This window comes from Mastacembelus armatus, chromosome 15 (assembly GCF_900324485.2).
Source record: "Mastacembelus armatus chromosome 15, fMasArm1.2, whole genome shotgun sequence".
Lineage (NCBI taxonomy): Eukaryota > Metazoa > Chordata > Actinopteri > Synbranchiformes > Mastacembelidae > Mastacembelus > Mastacembelus armatus.
Genome location: NC_046647.1, coordinates 19,530,435 through 19,551,812, shown reverse-complemented (window position 1 = coordinate 19,551,812; position 21,378 = coordinate 19,530,435). Strand labels below are relative to the sequence as shown.

The window sequence follows — 21,378 nt, the reverse complement described above, 5'->3', positions numbered from 1 at the left end:
CCTGTCTGATGATAATAATCTACAGGCAGTCAGAGGCTTTTCCTAGTATTTGTCTTGTTTGTTAAGGTAGTGTCAAAATGAATGTGCTGATGATGTGTTAGTGTTAATATGCTTCATATATCACCTTTACACTCTCATTATGTCTGATTTGAACAGTGGACATGTATAGTTTATCAGGTGTTTGGGGAGGGATTGCAGCCCTTCAGGATCCAGCACTGAGGGTTTGTTTTGGTGGCCAGGGCAGTCTGGCTTTGTTCTGGTGCTTTGGGCATGTCAGTTGGGTAGATGAGGTTTGGGCTGAAGGGTAGGACAGAACGCTGCCCCTTTGTCTGCACTCTGAACTCGTCTCACTCTCTGAGGGGCAATTGGTGTTGACAGTATCACTTTTTTCTCTCTCTTCTTTGTGTCTCTATCAACCCCAACCCCTGTCACACACACTCTTTCTCATTTTTCAATTCCGTCCTAAACTAATTTTTCTCAATTCCCTCACTTTTCCTCTGTCTCCCTCTTTATTGATCCCTTTGCCTCCCCCATCCCAAATCATTCTCTTTGTTTCCATCTATCCACTTCTTCTCTCCTCATCTTCTTCGTCCCATTTTCATCACGTCCCCCCATTCAGTCAGAAGCTGAGTTTTAAGGAGCGGGTACGGATGGCCAGTCCTCGTGGTCAGAGCATGAAGAGCAGGCAGACATCCATTAGTGACCGCCAACGCTGTTCCCCTGGCAACGAGGTGGTGGGCAGCTCCGAGCTGATGGGTGGGAGTCCGGCCAAAGTGCAGAAAAGCTGGAGCTTCAATGACCGGACGCGGTTTAGGCCATCGCTGAGGCTGAAAAGCCAGGCTCGCACTGCTGTTCCAGATGGTGAGTGGGAATATGTGTGCATGTCCGGCTTATTGGAAACCAACCAAGAAACACAACATCTAAGAAAATCTTCTCTTTAGCACAGCATGCCACGGTAACTTTATTATGTCATTTCTTAAACCTCATTGAATTACCAGTGGGACAGTCATTACAAACATGCTGTGCGGCCAATCTGTTCAAATCCACAAAAATGTCGTCTTACATTCTACCTAGATCCCAAAGTCAGGCTGAATTCTTGTAAAATGTTCAGGACTTGATGCACAAGACAATAAGATTTCCATTTGATGAAAAATGCTAACATTTTTGAGTTTTGCTGTTTCACAATATGCTAGTAAGCTGACACAAAACAAATGTGATTCTGCAGAATAATAAGAAAAATGAGAAGGAGGTAAAAAGAGTTAAACTGTATGTTGGGGTGTTAACAGGTAGTTTCATTTAGGTCAACATTTATGGTACATTATGCTCAGATGTAGCATTTAAACACATAGCCACAGTTAAAAATAGACAGACTACCATACAAAAAGAATATATGAAAACAATTATATGAAGTAAAAAAAATCCTCAGGTAATAAATGTTTAAAGGCTCTGAAAACATGGTTTCCGAACTTTCTCTCTATGACCTTAAATACTTAGGGCTCCACCATGCAGATAGTGTGTTATGAGCTGTAAGATTTTACATGGGTCTACATATATTGATAAAATTATGTTCTGTTTTTTGGTGGCTTGGTGGTTAGCACTGTTGCCTCACAGCAAGAAGGTCCTGGGTTCGCAACCCAGCCTTTCTGTGTGGAGTTTGCATGTTCTCCCTGTGCTTGTGTGGGTTTTCTCCAGGTACTCTGGTTTCCTCCCACAGTCCAAAAACATGTATGTCAGGTTGATTGGTGACTCTAAATTGCCCATAGGAGTGAGTGAGTGTGAGTGTGTGAGGTTGTTTGTCTCTATGTGGCCCTGTGATGGACTGGGGACCTGTCCAGGGTGGACCCCTGGAGTAAGCAGGTATGAATAATGGATGAATGGATGTTCTGACTTTCTCAGTTGACACAGGCATGACCATGGAGGATTCTTTTGATGAGAGAGGCTGCCATTGCGATGTGACAGTGGAAGATCTATCAGCCCCCCTCAAGGCTGTGATAAGAGCGGTCAGGTGAGCTCATTCTGCCATTACACTGCCACACTAATTTATGTCTTTTAAGAATATTAAAATCTGTGAAACATTTGAGATCAGTACTATGAGGAACACACCAAAACTGGATTTACAAATTTGAATTCAAACAGTTTCTAGTCTTGATACTTATACTTCACTTCCAGACCTGTTCCTCTCCTGATCTGATCTAATGCTTTCTGCTGATTCTGTGTGTGAAATGATATGTTGGGGTGTTTCCTGCCACTGAAGCCCAACAGCCTTTCTGACTGGCTGTAGTATTGCTTCGTACATACCTTATGGTTTATTCAAACTGGCAGAGGGCATCTTATTGATCATTTAAACTCTTCCCTTTTCCTGCTGCACAGTGACAATGAACTTTGAGTGACCAGATAAATGCACAAATTGATTGTGGAGTCACTGAACTGCTTCCTCCTTTATATGACTGACAATTTGTTGATTGTGTATTGAGGCCTGTCTTTTCTGAAGTTGAGCTGCTGTTGAGTCAGGTCAGGATTCCAGCTCTCTTTATAGGCTGTTTATGGTCTCAGTCTATGGATTAAAAAGTTCATAACTGATTCACTTTACATTACTAAATGAATACCTTGCTATAGTACAAGCTGTTTTATAACTGTGTTCTTTATTGGTGTTTCATACACACAGTACAGTGATAATTTAACACAAGTTAAAGTAATGATGAAGGTAAGAAATAAGCTTTCTTTTTCATCTATTCCATCACGGTGCTACAGGGACAATCTTTTAACTAAGAATGAAGTGAATCCATAGTATAACACAACAGCACAGACCCCTGTCTAACTTCCCTGCAGTATGTGTGTAATTCTGGGTGGAAAAAACATACATTCACATGAGTGCTGGGGTTCATAAATGTTTGGTTCCCTAAAGTAATGTTTTTTTAATGTGTTTGCTACATCCTTCCCTCTCTCTCTCTCTCTCTCTATATATATATATATATATATATGACTGACTGCTGGATTTGAGGGAAGGTTCATGCAGCCCTGCACAGATTTATTTATTTTTGGTTGTGCCGGTGTGCATGTCTCAGACGCCCCTGCTCTCACACTGGCACCGGCACCCTGTGAGCGCATGTTTATCCAACTGGCGCCCACTGATTCTCTCCCTCTACTGTTTTTTCTCACCTTTTCCATATTTCTCATTGTAAAAACTGTCCATTTTCACCTCTCATTAAGGCAAGATTCCCAATAAAAATTAGTGGTTCATGAGAAAATTGACTTCTGGTTCAAATATGATGTCATTGCTATCATTTTCTGCAGAGTAAGTAGAATTCAGATGTTGCTATCTTGAATTTGAAAGGCTTGAAATTGTCATGTCAGATGAAAGTCCAAGCGGAGGTCATTATGATTTGCAGTTCTGCACTTATTAATCCTCTTCTATTAATGTCATATGAGTCTGTCTTTTGCGTCTCACCAATTATTGAAAATGTCTCATTAATTACTCCAGTTTTCATCTCCCTCTTTTTATTCATTCATCTTAGACACACTAAGCATATTTATTCAATGTAGGCGGTTAAGGAGGTTAATATCTGGAAGAGAACATGCATTTAAAAGTTTGACGATACATATAGAAATGCTCAACCCCTAAATATTGTGCACACTTAGAGTTAGCACATTTGCTGTGTATTTTTTCACACACTGTGTCTTTGTGAGTTATGCAACAGTTTCCAGTGGAATCTATTTGATGTCCACTCTTGACACAAATCACAGACTGTTTTTTGCAGTGGTCCTCCCTAAATGATGTTTGGTGACGATGCCCAAGCAGTTATTGCTTCACTTGCTCTGAAATTCTGTCATGCTTGCAGGTCTGAAAGATGTGACATGCAGAGACCTTTGGTTTTACAGTGAACTGACATCTATCAACCCCCATCTATCACCCGCCACTCTGTATTCTCTTGCACTCAAACACACACGCACACCCAGCCCCACTACCACCCAAACCCCTGCCAGGCTGCCCACCCAGCAGGCCTCCTCCATGGGCGGCCGCAGCCCAGGACTTTCCCAGGGTGTCAGGTTGAGGGTGGGACAACCCCTCCCCTGTCAGCACTGTTATTACAGAGGGTCATCTGTCACCATTGTTTCCATTTAGACAGTGAGAAAAACAGGCAACTGGAAACAAGGGGAGGTCACCGGGGAATCTAAATGAACCAAGAACAAAGATCTCCTTACCTTATCAATATTATTCACCCAGCAGTGACTCTTTTTTACCAAGTAGAGAGGAATGGAGACTTACACTCAAGTTTCAAAGTTGTTCACTTTGGTTGTTATGGATTTTGACAGGAGAGACAGTGAACTTTGGTTTCCCATTAGATACTTCTTGGGGTATTTGAGATTTTAATAATGTTTTTTTATAGCACTCCAAAAAAAGATCAAGTGAATTTGCACCAAGGATTATTCTGTGGATCTGCTGCCATCTGGTGGTTGATTTTAATATTTACATCCTTTTACAATTCAGTGTCCAATATTAGTTCCTTGGTGTTACATTACTCTAAACAGAATCTGGCTTGATCTTTGTCTCTCTCTGCATTTAATATGTGGATGTGTGTGCAGGATCATGAAGTTCCACGTAGCAAAGAAGAAATTTAAGGAGACTTTGCGTCCATACGATGTGAAGGACGTCATTGAGCAGTACTCTGCAGGACACTTGGACATGCTCTGTCGGATTAAGAGCCTTCAGACCAGGTCAGGAAAAAATGAATACACACACAGACACACACACACACACACATACACACACTTACATACTCAATATACATTCATACTGAATTTGCAATTTTTCAGAGAAGTGGGCTAAAATGAACGTGTTTGTTGTCCTTTTTATATGCACCAGAAACTTGCACAGGTGGATGTTGCTGCAAATGTTGCTGCAGTTTCTGTTAGCTCTATACAGGTTACAGATCACTTCATATATTTTTGTGTTACAATAAAATAAATTACATTTTATCCCTGTCTTTCTTACTCAAGAGTGTGTGCACGTATGTGTACATGTGTGTTCCTTCTCTCTCCCAGACTTGACACTGTAGTGGGTCCTCCCCCAAGGCCTTTCAGCAGCCGTGGCAAGAACTTTTCCTCTCCCTCTCTGCATTTATATTACAGCCAGGCCTGTAGGAAACAGTCTGCACCAGGGTTAGACCTATCCTGTCATCTGCCTGCAAACTGCTACTAACTCCATCAATTTGTCGTACAAAATCACAAATGTTGAATCAACTCTGATAGTGTTATTTTAACACTAAAGGGTGTTTATATGTATCCACTGTTCACATATAAACACTTTTTAGTGTTGATTTAATGATTTTGCTGTGCATGCATTTTCACATCGCAATTGGGTGTGTCAAAAAAAGCTATTTGCTGAGTGACTGACCTAGTAGAAAGCCAAATGTACACTTTTCTGTGACTTTTCATTTATTACCAGATTTTGGGGAGACGAATAATATCTGTAGTTTACTGAAATTGAGATAATATGTGGGAAGTCATCACAGAAACATGTACCAAGGCACCTTTTGATCCAGGACTGACTGTAGTTTAATTCATCAAAGTATGCACTGCAGTGGTCCTTGGGAGGCTCAACTGTTGGACAATGAACTTAGTTTTATAAGAAAAGTTGCGGTGACCTGTCCAGGGTGTACCCCTGCCTTTCACCCAAAGAGAGCTGGGATAGGCTCCAGCAGATCCCTGTGACCCTGGTTAGGGAATAAGTGGGTATAAATGGATGGATGGATGGGTTTGTTGTGATAGGTAAAAAGTATGGCTCTGATTTTCCATTGTAATCAAATAGGGGAAATGTTCCACCTTGACATCGGTATGCAGAGTACTATGGGGAAATTTAGGAAATAAATGATCATGAAATAAATAATCATGATTTGAGCCACTTGAAGACCTCATGTAGTTTCATTGTAGGTGCCTGTAGATATAACAACAACTAGCAGTGCTATCTTCCCATTACAACCCCAGTCCAGAATTTATTTGGACTCATCCATTTCTGCTTTTTTATGAAAATGCATTGCTTTAATATTATGACTCAACAAAATAAGCTTCTGCCAGTTTTTATAATTTGCCAGTAATCTGAGTAGATGACTGATTTGTTCATTGTGCACCTATGCTTCAGACTGCTGTGTGCATGTGTGAAAGAGAGAGATGTATCTGACCCAGGCTTTCTCCTGTCTTCAGACTGGCCAGTGTAGCGGGCTCTGGTCCAAGCCTGAGCAACCGACCCAGGAACATGTCCTCTCCTGCCCTGCACTATTGTTACAGCAACAACAAGAAGAAGCTCCCTGCCTCAGGGTTACTTTCATTTCACTTTGATTTGAGTTCATTCTACAGTAGAATCCCATTAGTTGCCTCTCTGGAAACCATTATTTCTGTTGCAGTCCTAATAAGGGTCTGACTGTGAAATGTCACACACAGACTGGATTACCCAAAAAAAAAATCACCATTTGTATTAAGTTTTGTATTTTCTGTCTTAGGAAATAATAAAAACATATTTCCCTCTTTCTTTTTTACCTTGCTGTATGGAAGGTGAACTAAAAAATGACTTGCCAGTGATGGATACACAAGTACATCACTGCTCTTGTGTGAAAACCTTATGCTTTAAATATTGGCATGAACACCTGGTTGAATGCACTCTCAAATTTTAAGATACCAGGTTTTCAGCAAGCAGCAAGAGTATGATTTTTGCTGTAAATGTACTATACAGTATTTTTAAGCCTAATTTGAGATGGAGTGCTCTTAAATTACTTGTATTTATTTAAAATGTTTTGTTGTGTTTTTAGTGCATGTTACTTTAAATTAGGTAATTTTTTCACATTTACAACTTTTACATTTCAAGTTCAAAAAGCCATGGAGCCCATGCTAACAACACACTGAATAATATCCAGTCTTTTTTCTTTAACAGCACTGATACAGCCATGCCATGTGTGTTGTGTGTTTTACTAACCCTAATCCTAACATCCTGTTGCCTTTTAGGTTTGTTGCCTGACTTGGGATAGCTTGAATTGAAGTGCCTCAGTATATTCATTCATCATTATTTTCTAATCTGTTAACGTTTGTGTGTGTGTGTGTGTGTGTGTGTGTGTGTGTGTGTGTGTGTGTGTGTGTGTGTGTGTGTGTGTGTGTGTGTGTGTGTGTGTGTGTGTGTGTGTGATCAGAGTGGATCAGATCCTGGGAAAAGGCCACATACCTGTGGATAAGAAAATAAGAGATAAACTACATGCAGACGGAGACTCTTTGGAGGGCATGAGCATGCTGGGACGTGTGTGTAAGGTGGAAAGACAGGTGAGTGAAAAAACACATTAGCACTGTGCATTTAAAATGCCTTTTCAATGTTTTATTGCCCTTTAATGTTAATTATATATTAGGCTTTTGATAAATGTCTCTGACTCAGGAATAACTTTGCCAAGGGTAGAGATTTCTGGCTTTCAAAACTTACCCTATTTTAGAAATGGCTGCCAGAGATCTGTCAATTGAAAAATGTCTTTGTTGAAGATAAAGTTCAATAAAAGAAGTAAAGTGCTGCATAGCCCTTGAGATTTCACTCTCTTGTAACTTATTTCTTTGCCTCCCTCCTTATTCCTACCCTATTACTCTGCTTTTGCCCCCAGGTAACTTCAATCGAGTCAAAGTTGGACTCCTTGCTGGATGTTTACCGCCAAGTCCTACAGAAAGGCCCCTCAGCTCTTACTCTGTCCTCTCTGCCTCTGTTTGAGCTGGACAACCACCAGCATCACAACTCAGACTACCAGGCCTCCATAATTGGCAGAGATCTCCCTTCTCCCCAGGGAAGTGATCCAGTTCGAGATGGGGGAGATAACAGCAGGGACATACGCCGTTCCCTTAGTGCCAACCCGAGAGGTCTACGGCTCATTCTGGCACCTGCTGATGATGACGTCCCCCCAGACTCAGCACCTCCATCCTACCCCCCATCCACAGCCTCACTCTCCCCATCACCACTGCTGCCTCCTGATAGCCCCTACCCAACTTTGGTCACCCCTAATGGCACCTCCAAAAGAGCACACTTCCCTGAGCTGACACCTCCCTCAACAGGGGGTTTCACCCTACAGCTGCCTCCCATAGCACACCCCTCCCACCTCCGGTGCCCCGCTGACCCTGTCCCAGATGATATGACAGATGGAGTGGCAGTGGATGAGGGTACACTGGGCCCCTCCCTTGTTGTGGAATCTGGAGTGGATGCCGAGCAGGAAGGTGACAGAGAGACGGGCTCTGTCCAAGGAGGTGTACAGCTGCGGAAGCACCCTGTGTTAAAATCTGAGGATGTCTGGAGGAGGCACATGAGCCTGGAGGTCAACCCCCTGGTGCTGCTCTCGTCTGGCTCAGATGGGAGATCTTCAGACTGGCAAGGCAGTCTTGGGAAATCCCTTTCTGTGAACAATATCAGCCAGCCTTTGACCAACCGTACCCGTGGTCTCTCCTCTATGCTCAACAACAACAGCAGCAGCAGCAACAGTAGCGAACATGGCAATACCCATGGTGACCTCAGTAACTGGGATGAAACAGAACTTTTCATTAGTGAGTGCAAGCTAGAACCAGCGGAGGAACATTTCAACTTCCTGTCCCAGGAACCTGACAGCAACCCCTCTGACCTTTTACAGACTGTTGAGGAGACTGCACCTCACCCCAAGGGAAACTCTGAGATTCTCACTCAGTCCCCACATATACAGCTGGCATAACTACACACACACGGACACACACACACTTGCATACTGTATCGAAACATCACTGTTGGGGAAGCCACTTTTAAAGTATTTTTACAGGACACTACACAGATCATGCTACAGATTGTACAATGATGCTTTATATATGGATAAACAATGTTTTATATTTTGTCAAACATGATTATGCCCACTTTCATACAGATTTGATTACTTTTGTATGTAATATATAGAGTAACATCTAAAAAACCAATAGTATGCGTATGCATAGAATATGTATGCAAGTGGCCATTTTCATGCAAGACAAAATACACATAATGATACACAAATAAAAGATTTCTGCTAAGAGAAATAGATTTGCTCTTTATCTAAAGATATGGAGAAAAGATTATTTTATCAACTTTATGACACACAAATGTTTTTAACATCCTATATTACAAAGACGGGTGTTGATAAGCAGTTTTGTTGGAAGTAAGGAACAAGGTCGGGATGTTAACTGTGATGTTACCTGACTTTTGTCAGCCTCTGCAATTAAATGAGTGAATAAATAAAAAGAAGAAAAAACTGCATAACTTACACAAGTCAAAAGCTTAACTTCAAACAAGCCACTGCAAATTATAGGTCAACCACTTCTTTCTTAACATGTGGTGAAATCAGTACATGCAAGTAATCACACAAACACCACTCTCACATGGAAACACACTGATGCACACAACCACAACCACCAGGTACTCTAAGACGAACCAACTTGACCAAGAGCTGAGACTGACCAGTGGCTTATTTTTTTTCATACAAGTGCTTGTACACACAGACTTTCTGGGGAAAGGAGACTCACTTGCTTTCTTTATTCAGTATCTGTCTTTGGTAATGTAAAATGCCATCTTTTGCTTATGCTTTCATACATATCACTGCATGAAGTGTTCAAAAAATGAATGAATGGAGATTTATTGGTGAGGGCTGGTGTGTGGGAATAGTTAAATTATAAAACAAGCTAAACCGTTATCATGTATTCAGATATCAAGCATTTCATTTTCTTCATTTTTCTGCAGCCATCGAAATGTTGGTTGATGTTGATATGGTTGCTTAGTTTTAATCTGTCAGCAAGTTGTCAGTAAATCTGGAAGCAGCAAATCTTACTGACCTATCAGGAATCACTCCAGACAAGTGTTGGACCATATCCCACTTGGCTTGAACAGTAGCCTGATGAGCTAGTTGCTAATGGTGTGAATGCTGAATTGCAGTAGTCTTATCCAGTGGCTTTCTCAGCAAAGCATGAGATGCTACAGCTTAGAAATGAGCTGCTGCAGTACTTAAAATCAAGGACTGACTGTTGCAGACTTGCCTGAACTAGGTGTTCCCCTGCATGTTAAAATGTTTCCTTCAAAACTTTAGCAAAAAGATCCAAACAAAGTCTGCCTATACAAAGAGTAATATACTATAACTTGAACTAATTTGACTGTATTTAAAACCTGTACTGCCAGTTAACTCATTTATTATTAAATTTCATGAAAAGCAAACAATCTGTTAAAGTCATTTAATGTTTTTACTGACAAACCCAATCTTTTTACTGGGTGCTAGTTGCACTAAGGCTGCTGATCTGACAACACTTTGTATAGTGGTCTCACAGAGTGATGTGCAATGCACAGGCTCCATATATAACACCAGGTTCATTTACAGTCACCTATGATAACAATACATGAACTGTTGTTGATCCAATAAGTGTGTAACTTTATCTATTCGTCTATTCTGCTGCGAATGTCAAAAAATAACAAAACAAACCTCATTGACATTTTCTGTGACTTTGGCAATTTCAGCATCCAGCTGAAGATCGTATCCAGAGCAACATGCTCAAGGAAACTTTGGCAGGAAATGACTTAGAAGAACTAGAATTGCATCTGAGACTGAGATTAAGACATGTAAGGCCTCTTTAGCCTCTTTATCTGTGCCCCCCAAAATGTATAATGTATAATTTACTATAACAACGTATAATTTACTAGGATTTTGAATGTATGCAGACTTCATCCTCACCACATCAGTCAATTAAAATATTAACTATTTAGGGTATCTTTTAATAATTTTAAAAATTACTGTGGAAACATCTCAGTTCTCATGCATTTAGTCCATATATGGTTTTGCTGGGGGTTTATGAATGAATGGTGTTTTGTACGTAATGGCATTGTCCACACTTGACAGTAGCTTTGCTTTCATTGCCATCATGCTTGTAGATGGATTGATTACTCTTGAATGAGAATTTTGCACAAAAATGTATCAATCATCTTTATTTCTGTTACCCATTTTGATTTGTCTTTGCACGTCTTAAGGGGTATGAAGTCCCATTAGTCTTAAAAATGTAAGTTAATGTGTTACCTGCACCCTTTATTCATCATTATTTTTCAGTGATATTTTCCTTTGTTTTGTATGGTGAATAAGTACATTACTTAACAAATTAACATTCTGTCATAGAATATGAAAAGTATAATCTTTTAACAAATAAACACTTCTAGATGGAGTTTTAAATGTTCAACAGCCATGCAGGAGTTGTTCTGATATGAAACATGTCAAATTGAAAGCACAGTTGTTCTGGTGAATTTGAGGAGGTTTGAAATGTGACATGGTAGTTTAATGCTTAATATTGAAATAGATTTGTTGTAAGTTACTTATTGAGTTTTGCTACATATGAAAATAGGCCAACCAAAACACATAATGAATAATGTAGAAAACCCATGGACTCTGGGGAACTGGATGGATTACCCTTCATGAAATGTGCTTATTTTTGCAATCTGTAAATTGCTTATGGGTGCCTTTCTTGCATATAAAATAGTTTTACTTTTTTCTTTACAGGGCTATAAAGGTCTTGTTTGCCTACAGCCTACAAAGTTAAAGTCAAACTGGTGATTTTAGGTTGGACATCCATTTCACTTACATCATGTAGTTTTAGCCACAGACTTTATATAGCGTTGATGGCTAATTATACAATTTCTCTACTGCTTGAACAGTAATTTATTACACAACTGGCCTTAAAGCTTGATAATGTTAACATTGTTATTTCTTTGAAATTAATTTATTAAAGTGCACACTATGTTCTCTGAATGAGAAATGCAAAATAATTTTATTATTCATTAATAAAGTAAGACTTAACTACACAGCTTTTTTTTGGTTTTGTGTCTTTTGAACACTACAACAGTTAGCTTGGTCCAATAAATTATAGACTGGCCCTGACCTTCTTCTGTTTTCTGATTTTGGTGATAGGCGATTTTGATCATGTTGCCTTTTTGGGAATTAGAATTTTAAAAGTTTAGGCTCTAATGGGACTAAAGTGGTCTGGCAACCTATCTATTAAATGCAAATTTTTAGCCACCACCTATGGTTTACTTAAAATTACATATTTGATTTAATTTAATCACAACTTATAGAAATCATTCATCAAAACCCGAAATCTATTCAAAAATCACAAAGTGGGAAGTGTGAGTTTCACAGAGAGACAGTGAAGGCGACATCGTGTTGACTGACAGTTTGGCGGTTAACGGAAGCAGCTAACGATAGCTGGCTAGCCACCAGGTGTGGAGCCGAGTTTAAAATGTCGGACTGGGAAGACGAGTACGACGAGAATGGTGCTACTGTCCAGAAACCTGGCACAAAATCACCACCACCAACCTGGTGGAAATTACCCGGTGACCGCCAAAAGGAAAATGTATTTTTCGGTGTAAAGAACAAAACTTGGTTTGAAGCCTCGAGAGACGGCAGCTACAAGCGGCACGAAGGTCAAGCATTTGGAGGTGAAGGCTGGCGGCCTTTTTCCCGGAGCTCAGATAATGGAGGCCGAGGACGACGGAATTTTGGCAATGAAAAGTCCGACTCTTCTCCATCTGTGACTGTCACTGTGGAAAATGCTTTAGTTGGGAGGATTATAGGTAACGTTAGGTTTGCAAAGTGTCGGTTTTCGCCATATTGCCTGGAGAGGTCTGGCCATTGTGGCCATTTGAACTAGCAACGTTAGCTAGGTTAGCTAAACACCAGACGTTATTGCTGCTTTTTGAGATTATTCAAAGAAATGCTGAAGTCAAGAACAGAGTAACATTACATAAGTAATACGTTACCGTGCCGTACAAACGCGTTGAATTTGATTTATAACAATAGTTATTCATTCTCTTAAGCTAACAAAAACCGTTGATGCTAAGTTAAGCTAACTATCAGATGAATTAAAACGTTTTCTATCTTTTTAGAAAAGAAGGCCTTATCTGTAACATGCTGGAGCTCAGATCAATAAGTTATATCTATCGATCATCTGTGTGACTGTATGCATATGAATAAGTTACAGCATGGGAAGGAGATAACATGTCTGTCTGCATTTTAAAGTAACTAGTTAAGTAATGTTATTCTAAAATATAAATACAGTTAAATTGGCTGCAGTTCAGTTTGTTGTGATTATTTTCACGTTTTGGTTATTTTGTTGTTGCATGTTGTGCGCGTGTGATGTGTTGTTTAATGCTAACTAGCTTCTTGTGCTAGCGTTAATCCAGTGGACATCATCTTATCTGGTTGATATTGGTTTAGCGTTAATGGTTTTAGGCTGAATAGATATAGCGTTACTGTCTAATTGTATGTTACCAACTTATGTTTTGGCTGAGAAATCTTTGTCAGACTGTAAATACATGTCTTTTAAAGGCCGTGGTGGAGCCAAAATCCGTGAACTTGAAGAAAGCAGTGGGGCTCGAATCAAGGCAAGTTGTCTGATTTTGGTGCCAGACCAGACACATTATCAATAAATACATTGCTGGTGTTATGTAGTATAAGTGCACACAATGGGGAAACTGCCTGTATACTGCTTTTTTGTGCCCAGTTGTAATTATTAGTTTTTCTTTTGTGGGGACACAGCTGACAATGGTTGACATCATCAACAAAAAACTACAAATGCAAAAGAGATACTACATCCCGGTACATTTATGCTTTCAGTGTAATTTTTATACACTATTTTTGCCACATAAACAGAACATCAACAGTTATATCTCTGTTTATTTCCTAGAACCTTTGTTAAATTGTCTGTATTTGAGGAAATGTCAGTTCCAAAAACACTATAGCCAAAACAACTCTAAAAGGTTTAGGACCAGTTCAAGCCACTGTAAACTAATTATGTAGATTTACAGTACATTTAAAATATTAAAATAATTGTCTTTTTTATGTTTGTAAATGCCTGAACAGTTCAATCCTTAGGATAGTTATGTGCATGATAAGTATTATCGGTACTGGACCAACTGTTACTTTTGTGCTGCTTTCCTATATCCGTAGCTCATAGGCAATAGGGAATGCTGCTCAAAACATTTTCAGTAAAAGGGCATACTTTTGAGAACACGTAAAAGTTTTAGGACTTCTGCATAATCCTGCTTTTTTTTTTTTTTGCGTAGATAAATAAGGGTGACAATGAAGGTGAAGTGAGGATCTTTGGGTCCCCTGCTGCCCAGAAGAAAGCCAAGGAGATGATTGACAACCTGGTGGCAAATGGCAGTTCTCGATTTCACAATGGTGCAGAGTCATTTATTTGCTGTTACTGTTGTTGCTGTTACAGAGTTATTTATTTGTTGTTAATACATTATTTGCTTTAAAGTGTTGGGCACAGGATTCTAGGCAGTTGTGTATGTTCAGGCAAATGTAATAATTTTGTTATGGCAAGTGTCACATCCTGGCATGAGTGTCATTCAATAGATATACTCCTTTTAAACAAACTTCAGTGAAAAAATCACACTTTAAGACTTTTTGAATCTGCTTTATGAATTTTAGGGATGGGAGAATACAGAGATTGCAAGAAAGTAATAGGATGAGTTCAACAATCAGATAAAACTGAAATACCCGACTGAAACACGTGCGCACACAGGAATTTTTCTATAGCCACAGTGCTTGTTTTGCTACTTAGCTAATGTACTGAGGGGCACTTATGGTCTGTATCTGATCTTTTGTCCCCAAAGTTCTGTTACTTGCAACCAATTGGTTACACAACTGTGCTGCAGTTTATAAATTAAAACAAATCTGTTTCTCAGATCCTTGTAGAAGAAGAGATTATGGAGGAGGAGATGATGGAGCAGTAAGGAATGACTCTGTCTGGTCCTCTGCAGAATTACAGGCTGCGAGAGCCACCTCAGCCCTTGCATCAATAAATTGGACCGCCATCCGGGAGAACAAAGAAAAGTATGAACAGCTCAAATGGAAGGGTGAGGGGTCATATTTTGTTGCCAAAGTGCCGATACAGCAGCCTAAACATATTTGGACAGTGATGTACTTTGACTGATTTCACTGTTATGCTTTAATGGATTTATATGCAAGCTAAGTACTATGATTGAAAGAAATTATGACTTTTAGTTTAACTTGTATTTGGGGGACTATTCACATGGGTATTGGTTAAGCAGAGTGGGTTAACTATAGTCCCCTTTTATCCCGGAAGGATATGAAGAGCTTCAGTTTCACACAAGTGGTTGAATATAACTGTTTAATAGGTTCAATTTAAATTCAACGTGCTAGAGTACAAAACTCAAGCAGCACTATTCTTTTATGACCACTACTTTTGATGCTCCACCTATTTGCCAGGCATTATTTGTTGTTAGTAGATTGTGTTTATCAGTTTATTCTTTTCACTTCAGACCTCCCACCCTTGAAGAAGAACTTTTACACTGAAGCAGAGAGTGTATCCATGCTAACCGCAGAGGAAGTCAGTCAATGGAGGTAGATTTTCTCTCTCACATAGTTTTTTTTTTTTTACCTGTAGGTGTACAAAATAGAATGTTAACATGATTTCTAGTGGCTAATAACAGTGGTCAGAAACCATGACTTGAAATCATGACTCTATGGGTTTCATTACCAGATGTGGAAAACCTCAAACCTCCCCTTTCTGCTGAGGAAGTTTGTTGTAGACCTTGTTTCCATGACAGTTTCATACAAATAGAGGGCACTATTTATCCACCTTTTTGTGTGTTGTCTGCAGGTTTGGACATAGTACTGTAGAAGCCACCTTTTCTTGGAATCTGGCAGAGTTTCATATTCATTAGGCTCATAGTAAGAGTGAAAGATTTGATGGAGAAAACAGGCAAAGTAGTTGATAGTTAATAGTGGTCCAGATCTTTGCTGGGCAAAAAGGCCCAACTTAGTGCGGAACCCTTGATGTGTAGATCTTCAGAACCCATATTAGACTCTTGTTAGCTACTTGGGTCAATTTTTAAATTACTTTTGATTCCATTTATTTTGCATTGAATATGGTTTGTAGTTTCATGTGATTTATCGAACAGACAAATGAAAGCACACTACTTTTGTTTGTTACCTTGTGGCATTTGGATAGCCACTATTACATCATTGCATACTTGGCTTTATCTGGCATGTAGTTTGGTTTGGAATCAACCACTATATTCTTCCAGCTATTTTTACCATGTCCCTGGTTTTGTGTGATTTTTCTTTAGGAAGGAGAATCACAATATCTTTGTGGATGACTTGAAGGAGGAAGGGGAGAAGCAGCCTGTTCCCAAACCCTGCCGCACTTTTCTGGAGGCCTTCGAGCTTTATCCAGAGATCATGGAAAATATTGAACGAGTTGGCTTTGTCACACCAACCCCCATTCAGGTATGAGCCTGGTGCCTGGGTAAATCTATCTTGTAATGCATCACTCTAAACATACTTTGAAGTGTTGTTGTAGTGACCTATGCTGATTGTGATGTGTGTTGCCATGGATAAACCCTGTGATTTAAGAAAGATCCATATTTGGAAACATGCATGTTAATGGCAGCCCTGATGGGAAATATTGAGACTTTTTAACAAGTAATTCATGGTTGCTGACTCCCCAAAAAGCAGAACTGAAACAGATGTTACATTTTAGGTAATCCTCTGACACCACATCACATGACACAATATGTTTTAAATGTAATTTTTAAAAAAAACTCATTCATGTTTGTACATATGTTCTCTCTTTAACCGAGGAGCTTGAACTTTTAATCGGAACAATTCAGTGTTTACAGGTTTTCCAAATTTTACTGGAATCTATCATGTACCAGGAATTCCAACAAAAGCTTTTATTGGACTGCTCACAGGCAAGGTGCTAAAAATGCAGCAACAGATCAATGTACATCTTGTAATTCCAGTGACAAGTGTATTTATCAGCTGTTTTTGGACGTGTTTCCTGTGTTTTTCAGGGCCTTTTGACAGGCCTACCTGTCAATGCAAAACTTAACTGAGGAGTAGGCTGAGGGAGAAATGAAACTTTCATCTCTTGCACCAGTTTTACTTTCATTTCACAAACATGATCAGATGTATTGTAATATCACAGCCCTGTGCTACTGCATAAAGCAAGAAAGCTGTGTTAAACAATAGCAGTTTGTAATTGTGTTGGAACAGATACTGCCACACCCTCTGCACTCATCCACCTTGCACGTCATAATACTGGCTGGACTAATACAATTAGATTGGTATGTGTCCAAACAAGTTCACTTTCCCAACCCAATGAATTGTATGGTATATTCATGCCAGACAGAGCGATCTTAAAGTCTGTCATTCAACAGAAAATGGTTCCAACATGACCATCATAACATTGTGGGTATGTTTTAGTTTCTCTTTGTGCATGGGACAAACAAGCTGTATTGTGTAACTATTGATCCTTTAGAGGTGTTAGTATATGTCTACTAACACTGTCCTAGGAAATCATACAGATTTTAATACACGGGTGTGCACAGATGTACTATATAATTGCCAGTTTTACAGACCATTTTTTCTCTGTAGTTAACACTTTGAGCTCACGAAAGGGTTAGTGTTAGATTGGTATGTGTCCCAACTAGTTTAGTGATCATTTAAAAAAAATAACCTTCAATGAGTCCTTTAGTACATTCCTGCCAGACCTAACAATCTGAGCCATTCAGCAAGACTGAATTCAATTCAATCAGCAATTCAACATGAAAAGGCTACAGCATGACTGTCTCTAAAATTATACAAACAAGCATTGTTCTTTGTGTAAACATAGAATCTTTAGAGGTCTTACAAGTTCAACTTCCATCAAAGGATTGTCCAGGATTTCAGTGTTAATCTGTTCTGCTTTATTGTGTAATCATGCTTTTCTGTATATGCATGTAACTTTAGCCTTTGTATTAATGCATTTGTTTCTTCTTCAGTCACAGGCATGGCCTGTGTTGCTGAGTGGGGAGGATCTGATAGCAATTGCACAGACAGGAACAGGAAAAACTCTGGCTTACCTGTTGCCAGGGTTTATCCACATGGATGGACAATCTGTGTGAGTACAGGACCTGTGTCTTAATTTTCAGACCTGTTATTGTTTTAATCTTTTCTTTACGGAGGGTTGAATGTTGTCAGCTGTGCTTTTTTTTTTTTTTGCCTTTCCTTTCTTAATAGGGCTAAAGCTGAGCGACATGGTCCAGGCATGTTGGTGCTGACTCCTACTAGAGAGCTGGCTTTGCAGATTGAAACTGAGTGCAACAAGTACAGCTATAAGAGCTACAAAAGGTCACCAATCAGACAGTCCCCTTTTGAGATTAATACAATTTATCATATCTCATTATCAGAGGTCATTAAGGATGAGCTTAGAAATGGTATTTTATTGTGATATAGGTGCAACATGGCCACCTCTGTGTATCTTCATCATGTGTATCAGTATCTGAATCTTGTGTATCAGTGTCTGCATCTATGGCGGTGGGGACAGAAGAGGCCAGATCAACTTGGTGAAGGAAGGTGTGGACATAGTTATCGCCACCCCAGGCCGGCTAAATGATCTACAGATGAATGAGCTCATCAGTCTGCGATCAGTCACATACTTGGTTAGCCTTTTGTGTGTTGTGGACTGATTTCTTTTGTTTTTTTTTTTGTTTAATAAATTATCTTACAATATGTGTGTATTTTAGCACTGTCTACCCCAATGAAATTTTGCAGGTTTTTGGTGTCAGCACAAACAGAAGTTGTGTGTTTTTCTTCTTTAATGTTGTGGAAGCAGTAAGGTTGTTTTTAAATTGCTCCATTTTTTGTGAAAGGTGTTGGATGAGGCAGACCGTATGCTTGATATGGGCTTTGAACCCCAGATTATGAAGATTCTTCTGGACATCCGTCCTGATCGACAGACAGTTATGACCAGGTAAAAGTCAAGCCAAGTGAAGCAGTTTAAATGAATGTAATTCATCACTTAAATGAACAGGACACAAGAACACATGGAGAAAGTTCTTATGTTGCAGACTTGAAGCATCTAGTCTTAGATACAGTGTTGGATACAAATGTTACAGTGAATATGTTAAAATAGCCAGGGAACAAGTGTTAATGCTGGAGAAACGTAATGTGTTCATTTTCTGAAAGGAAAGAAATCTGATATACCAAGGAAAGAAACCTTTGAAAGCAACCCCTGCATTCATTTACCTTGTTACATTATTCCCGTAGTGATACCAATATTTTCTTCAAAATGTTTCTTGATTCCACTGTAAACTCATTTTAGTGCCACCTGGCCCACTGGTGTGAGACGACTGGCTAAATCTTACCTAAAAAATCCAATGATGGTTTATGTGGGCACCCTGGACTTGGCAGTAAGTGCAAATGAATGCTGTTAAGTACCAGGTGTGTTGACTGTATACGAAATTATTTTCCTGCGTTTATTGTCAGCAAAGTATGATTACACTAACTGTGACATCCCTGTCCATCTGATACAAAGGTAACTCAAAATAGAAATGAAAAAGAAAATGTTTTAAGTTTAGTGAATTACAGATGCCATGCACACCCATCGGGATTACATATTGACATGCAGCCTGTTTCTCTGGGTCTAGGCAGTTAACACAGTGCAGCAAACCGTGCTGATTGTTCAGGAAGAGGAGAAAAAGTCCTACGTGTTTGATTTTATCAAGAACATGCTTCCCCAGGATAAAGTCCTCATCTTTGTTGGCAAGAAGCTTATGTGAGTGGGAAGTTGATCACTAACATGTGGCTTGAAAATTGTTGTTTTTATCTAAACCCACATTTGTATATACCAGAGTTAAATACACATTGGGAAAGGCAGTGGTAACCACCCACAGTTTTCCCGTATTTGCTTTTGTATCTTTTTACATGCAATTTCAGGGCTGCTGACCTGTCTAGTGACATGTGTCTGCGGGGTCTGTCTGTGCGAAGTCTCCATGGTGATCATGAACAGTGTGACCGTGAGGAATCCCTAAAGGACTTTAAAGAAAGTATGTAACACGAAAGAATTTGTTCATTCATTCATTAGGTTTTTCATGTCTGCAACAGAGGAAACTGTAAGTTTGAGTTAATATGGTACTGTTAACAGTGGTTCATATTTTCCCAGGTCGAGTTCGTATCCTGGTAGCTACAGACCTGGCATCTCGTGGATTGGATGTCCATGACATTACGCATGTCTTTAATTTTGACTTCCCACGTAACATAGAGGAGTATGTCCATCGTGTGGGCCGCACTGGCCGAGCAGGGTAAGGGTATGTGGGTATGTGTTTACATGTCACTTCACTGCACTCTCTTCAAGGGACATGAAAATCAATGCCAGGTTAGGTTAATGGGTTAGTCTGTGACATTAACGCATATTTGTTTCAGACGTTCAGGTTCTGCAATTACCCTTATAACTAGAGAAGACTGGAGGAAGGCCCCTGAACTGATTCCCATCCTAGAGCGAGGAGGACAGGTTAGCACACACACTCTCTGTCTACCTGTGTGTGAGAAAGACAAAGTTTGTTCAGAGTATGAGTAGGAATATCATGCACAGTGGTAAATATCTTCTATGGTCATCTCACAGCTGGCTGATCAATTGTATTTTACAGTTAATGAATAAATTATGAGGCTACAATGTGTTTTATTGTAAATATTAACACCAAATGGCTAATTTCACAAGCATTTTTAAATTGTTATTTTTTTTCCCCCTTAAAAATAAAATATTGTTCCTTATTCTTCTCTTCTCTTCAATCAGGAAAGATTGCTTAGTTTACAAGATGTAGTTACAACCTGAATACTAAGATTAAAAAGTTTGAGTAGGATGCATTTGCTATGTTCTTTTTTTTTTTTTTTTTTTTAATTTAATTAATCACTTAGAGATTCAACATTAGACAAGCTAGATTAAAGTGCTTGTAATCTTTGTGAATCATTTTGCAGGATGTCCCTGTGGACCTGGTGCTTATGGCGGAGAGATATGAGAAACACAAGAGACAGAAGGAGAGAGAAAAGGAGATGTCAGGTCGGGGATCACGTGGAGGGAAGAGAGATGGTGGACGAACAGGAGGCAGGGATCGAGGGCAAAACTGGGGATTCTAATGCATGACTGTGAATGTAAGTCCACACGTATCACACGGTTTCCTACACGAATATACAAATTAATTCAGAAGTGTGTATACACACTATTTAAATGTATTTATTTTGGTTAAATGGCATAGGGCAAACTGTAATTTTTTTCTTTTTGTGCCTCCCCCCCCAACAGAATGGAGCAGTATGTCAAACCACCTCTCTTGAAATTTCTTTTGAATGTATATTTCATTCACTTATTTGGTTGACTGGTTTTGTTTAAGTAGTTTTGTGTTTTTGCTGAATTAATTTTCATTTTACTTTAGAGGTAGTTACACATTATTTTAAAGGGAAAAGTTGTGCTAATAAACTCATCAGCCACACCAAGTTTTGTTACACTGTATATTTTATGTCAGTTCTTGATTTGGACAGAGAAATCTAATAA

The 21,378-nt window shown here is 39.3% G+C and overlaps 2 protein-coding genes across 5 annotated transcripts in view; both read left to right on the top strand.

Annotated features, from left to right (window-relative positions):
- kcnq5a (potassium voltage-gated channel, KQT-like subfamily, member 5a) overlaps positions 1 to 11,840 on the top strand; it is a 70,954-nt gene extending 59,114 nt beyond the window's left edge. For 2 of the 4 annotated variants that reach the window (XM_026309895.1, XM_026309894.1), the window contains 8 exons: positions 620 to 861; positions 1,897 to 2,005; positions 4,585 to 4,716; positions 4,865 to 4,924; positions 5,044 to 5,160; positions 6,202 to 6,315; positions 7,179 to 7,305; positions 7,632 to 11,840. In XM_026309895.1, coding sequence (XP_026165680.1) covers positions 620 to 861; positions 1,897 to 2,005; positions 4,585 to 4,716; positions 4,865 to 4,924; positions 5,044 to 5,160; positions 6,202 to 6,315; positions 7,179 to 7,305; positions 7,632 to 8,717 — 1,987 coding nt within the window. In that variant the 3' untranslated portion in view covers positions 8,718 to 11,840. The remainder of the gene's footprint in view (positions 1 to 619; positions 862 to 1,896; positions 2,006 to 4,584; positions 4,717 to 4,864; positions 4,925 to 5,043; positions 5,161 to 6,201; positions 6,316 to 7,178; positions 7,306 to 7,631) is intronic. The other 2 variants (XM_026309897.1, XM_026309896.1) reach the window with 1 other exon arrangement.
- Positions 11,841 to 12,276: 436 nt separating this feature from the next.
- Positions 12,277 to 21,349, top strand: ddx43 (DEAD (Asp-Glu-Ala-Asp) box polypeptide 43). Its single transcript, XM_026309651.1, has 17 exons — positions 12,277 to 12,610; positions 13,365 to 13,420; positions 14,102 to 14,219; positions 14,732 to 14,902; positions 15,329 to 15,410; positions 16,139 to 16,298; positions 17,834 to 17,952; positions 18,072 to 18,182; positions 18,352 to 18,493; positions 18,704 to 18,804; positions 19,156 to 19,243; positions 19,481 to 19,608; positions 19,770 to 19,879; positions 19,996 to 20,134; positions 20,256 to 20,343; positions 20,808 to 20,981; positions 21,130 to 21,349. The coding sequence occupies exons 1-16, from the start codon at positions 12,277 to 12,279 to the stop codon at positions 20,964 to 20,966; spliced, it is 2,106 nt and encodes a 701-aa protein (XP_026165436.1). The 3' UTR covers positions 20,967 to 20,981; positions 21,130 to 21,349.
- The last annotated feature ends 29 nt before the right edge of the window (positions 21,350 to 21,378 follow it).

Coding starts and splice junctions, on each gene's coding strand:
- ddx43 (XM_026309651.1), top strand. CDS start 12,277: ATGTCGGACTGGGAAGACGAGTACGACGAGAATGGTGCTACTGTCCAG. Junction 18,183..18,351: donor AGCTATAAGAGCTACAAAAG/GTCACCAATCAG, acceptor CTTGTGTATCAG/TGTCTGCATCTATGGCGGTG. Junction 20,135..20,255: donor GGCCGCACTGGCCGAGCAGG/GTAAGGGTATGT, acceptor TATTTGTTTCAG/ACGTTCAGGTTCTGCAATTA.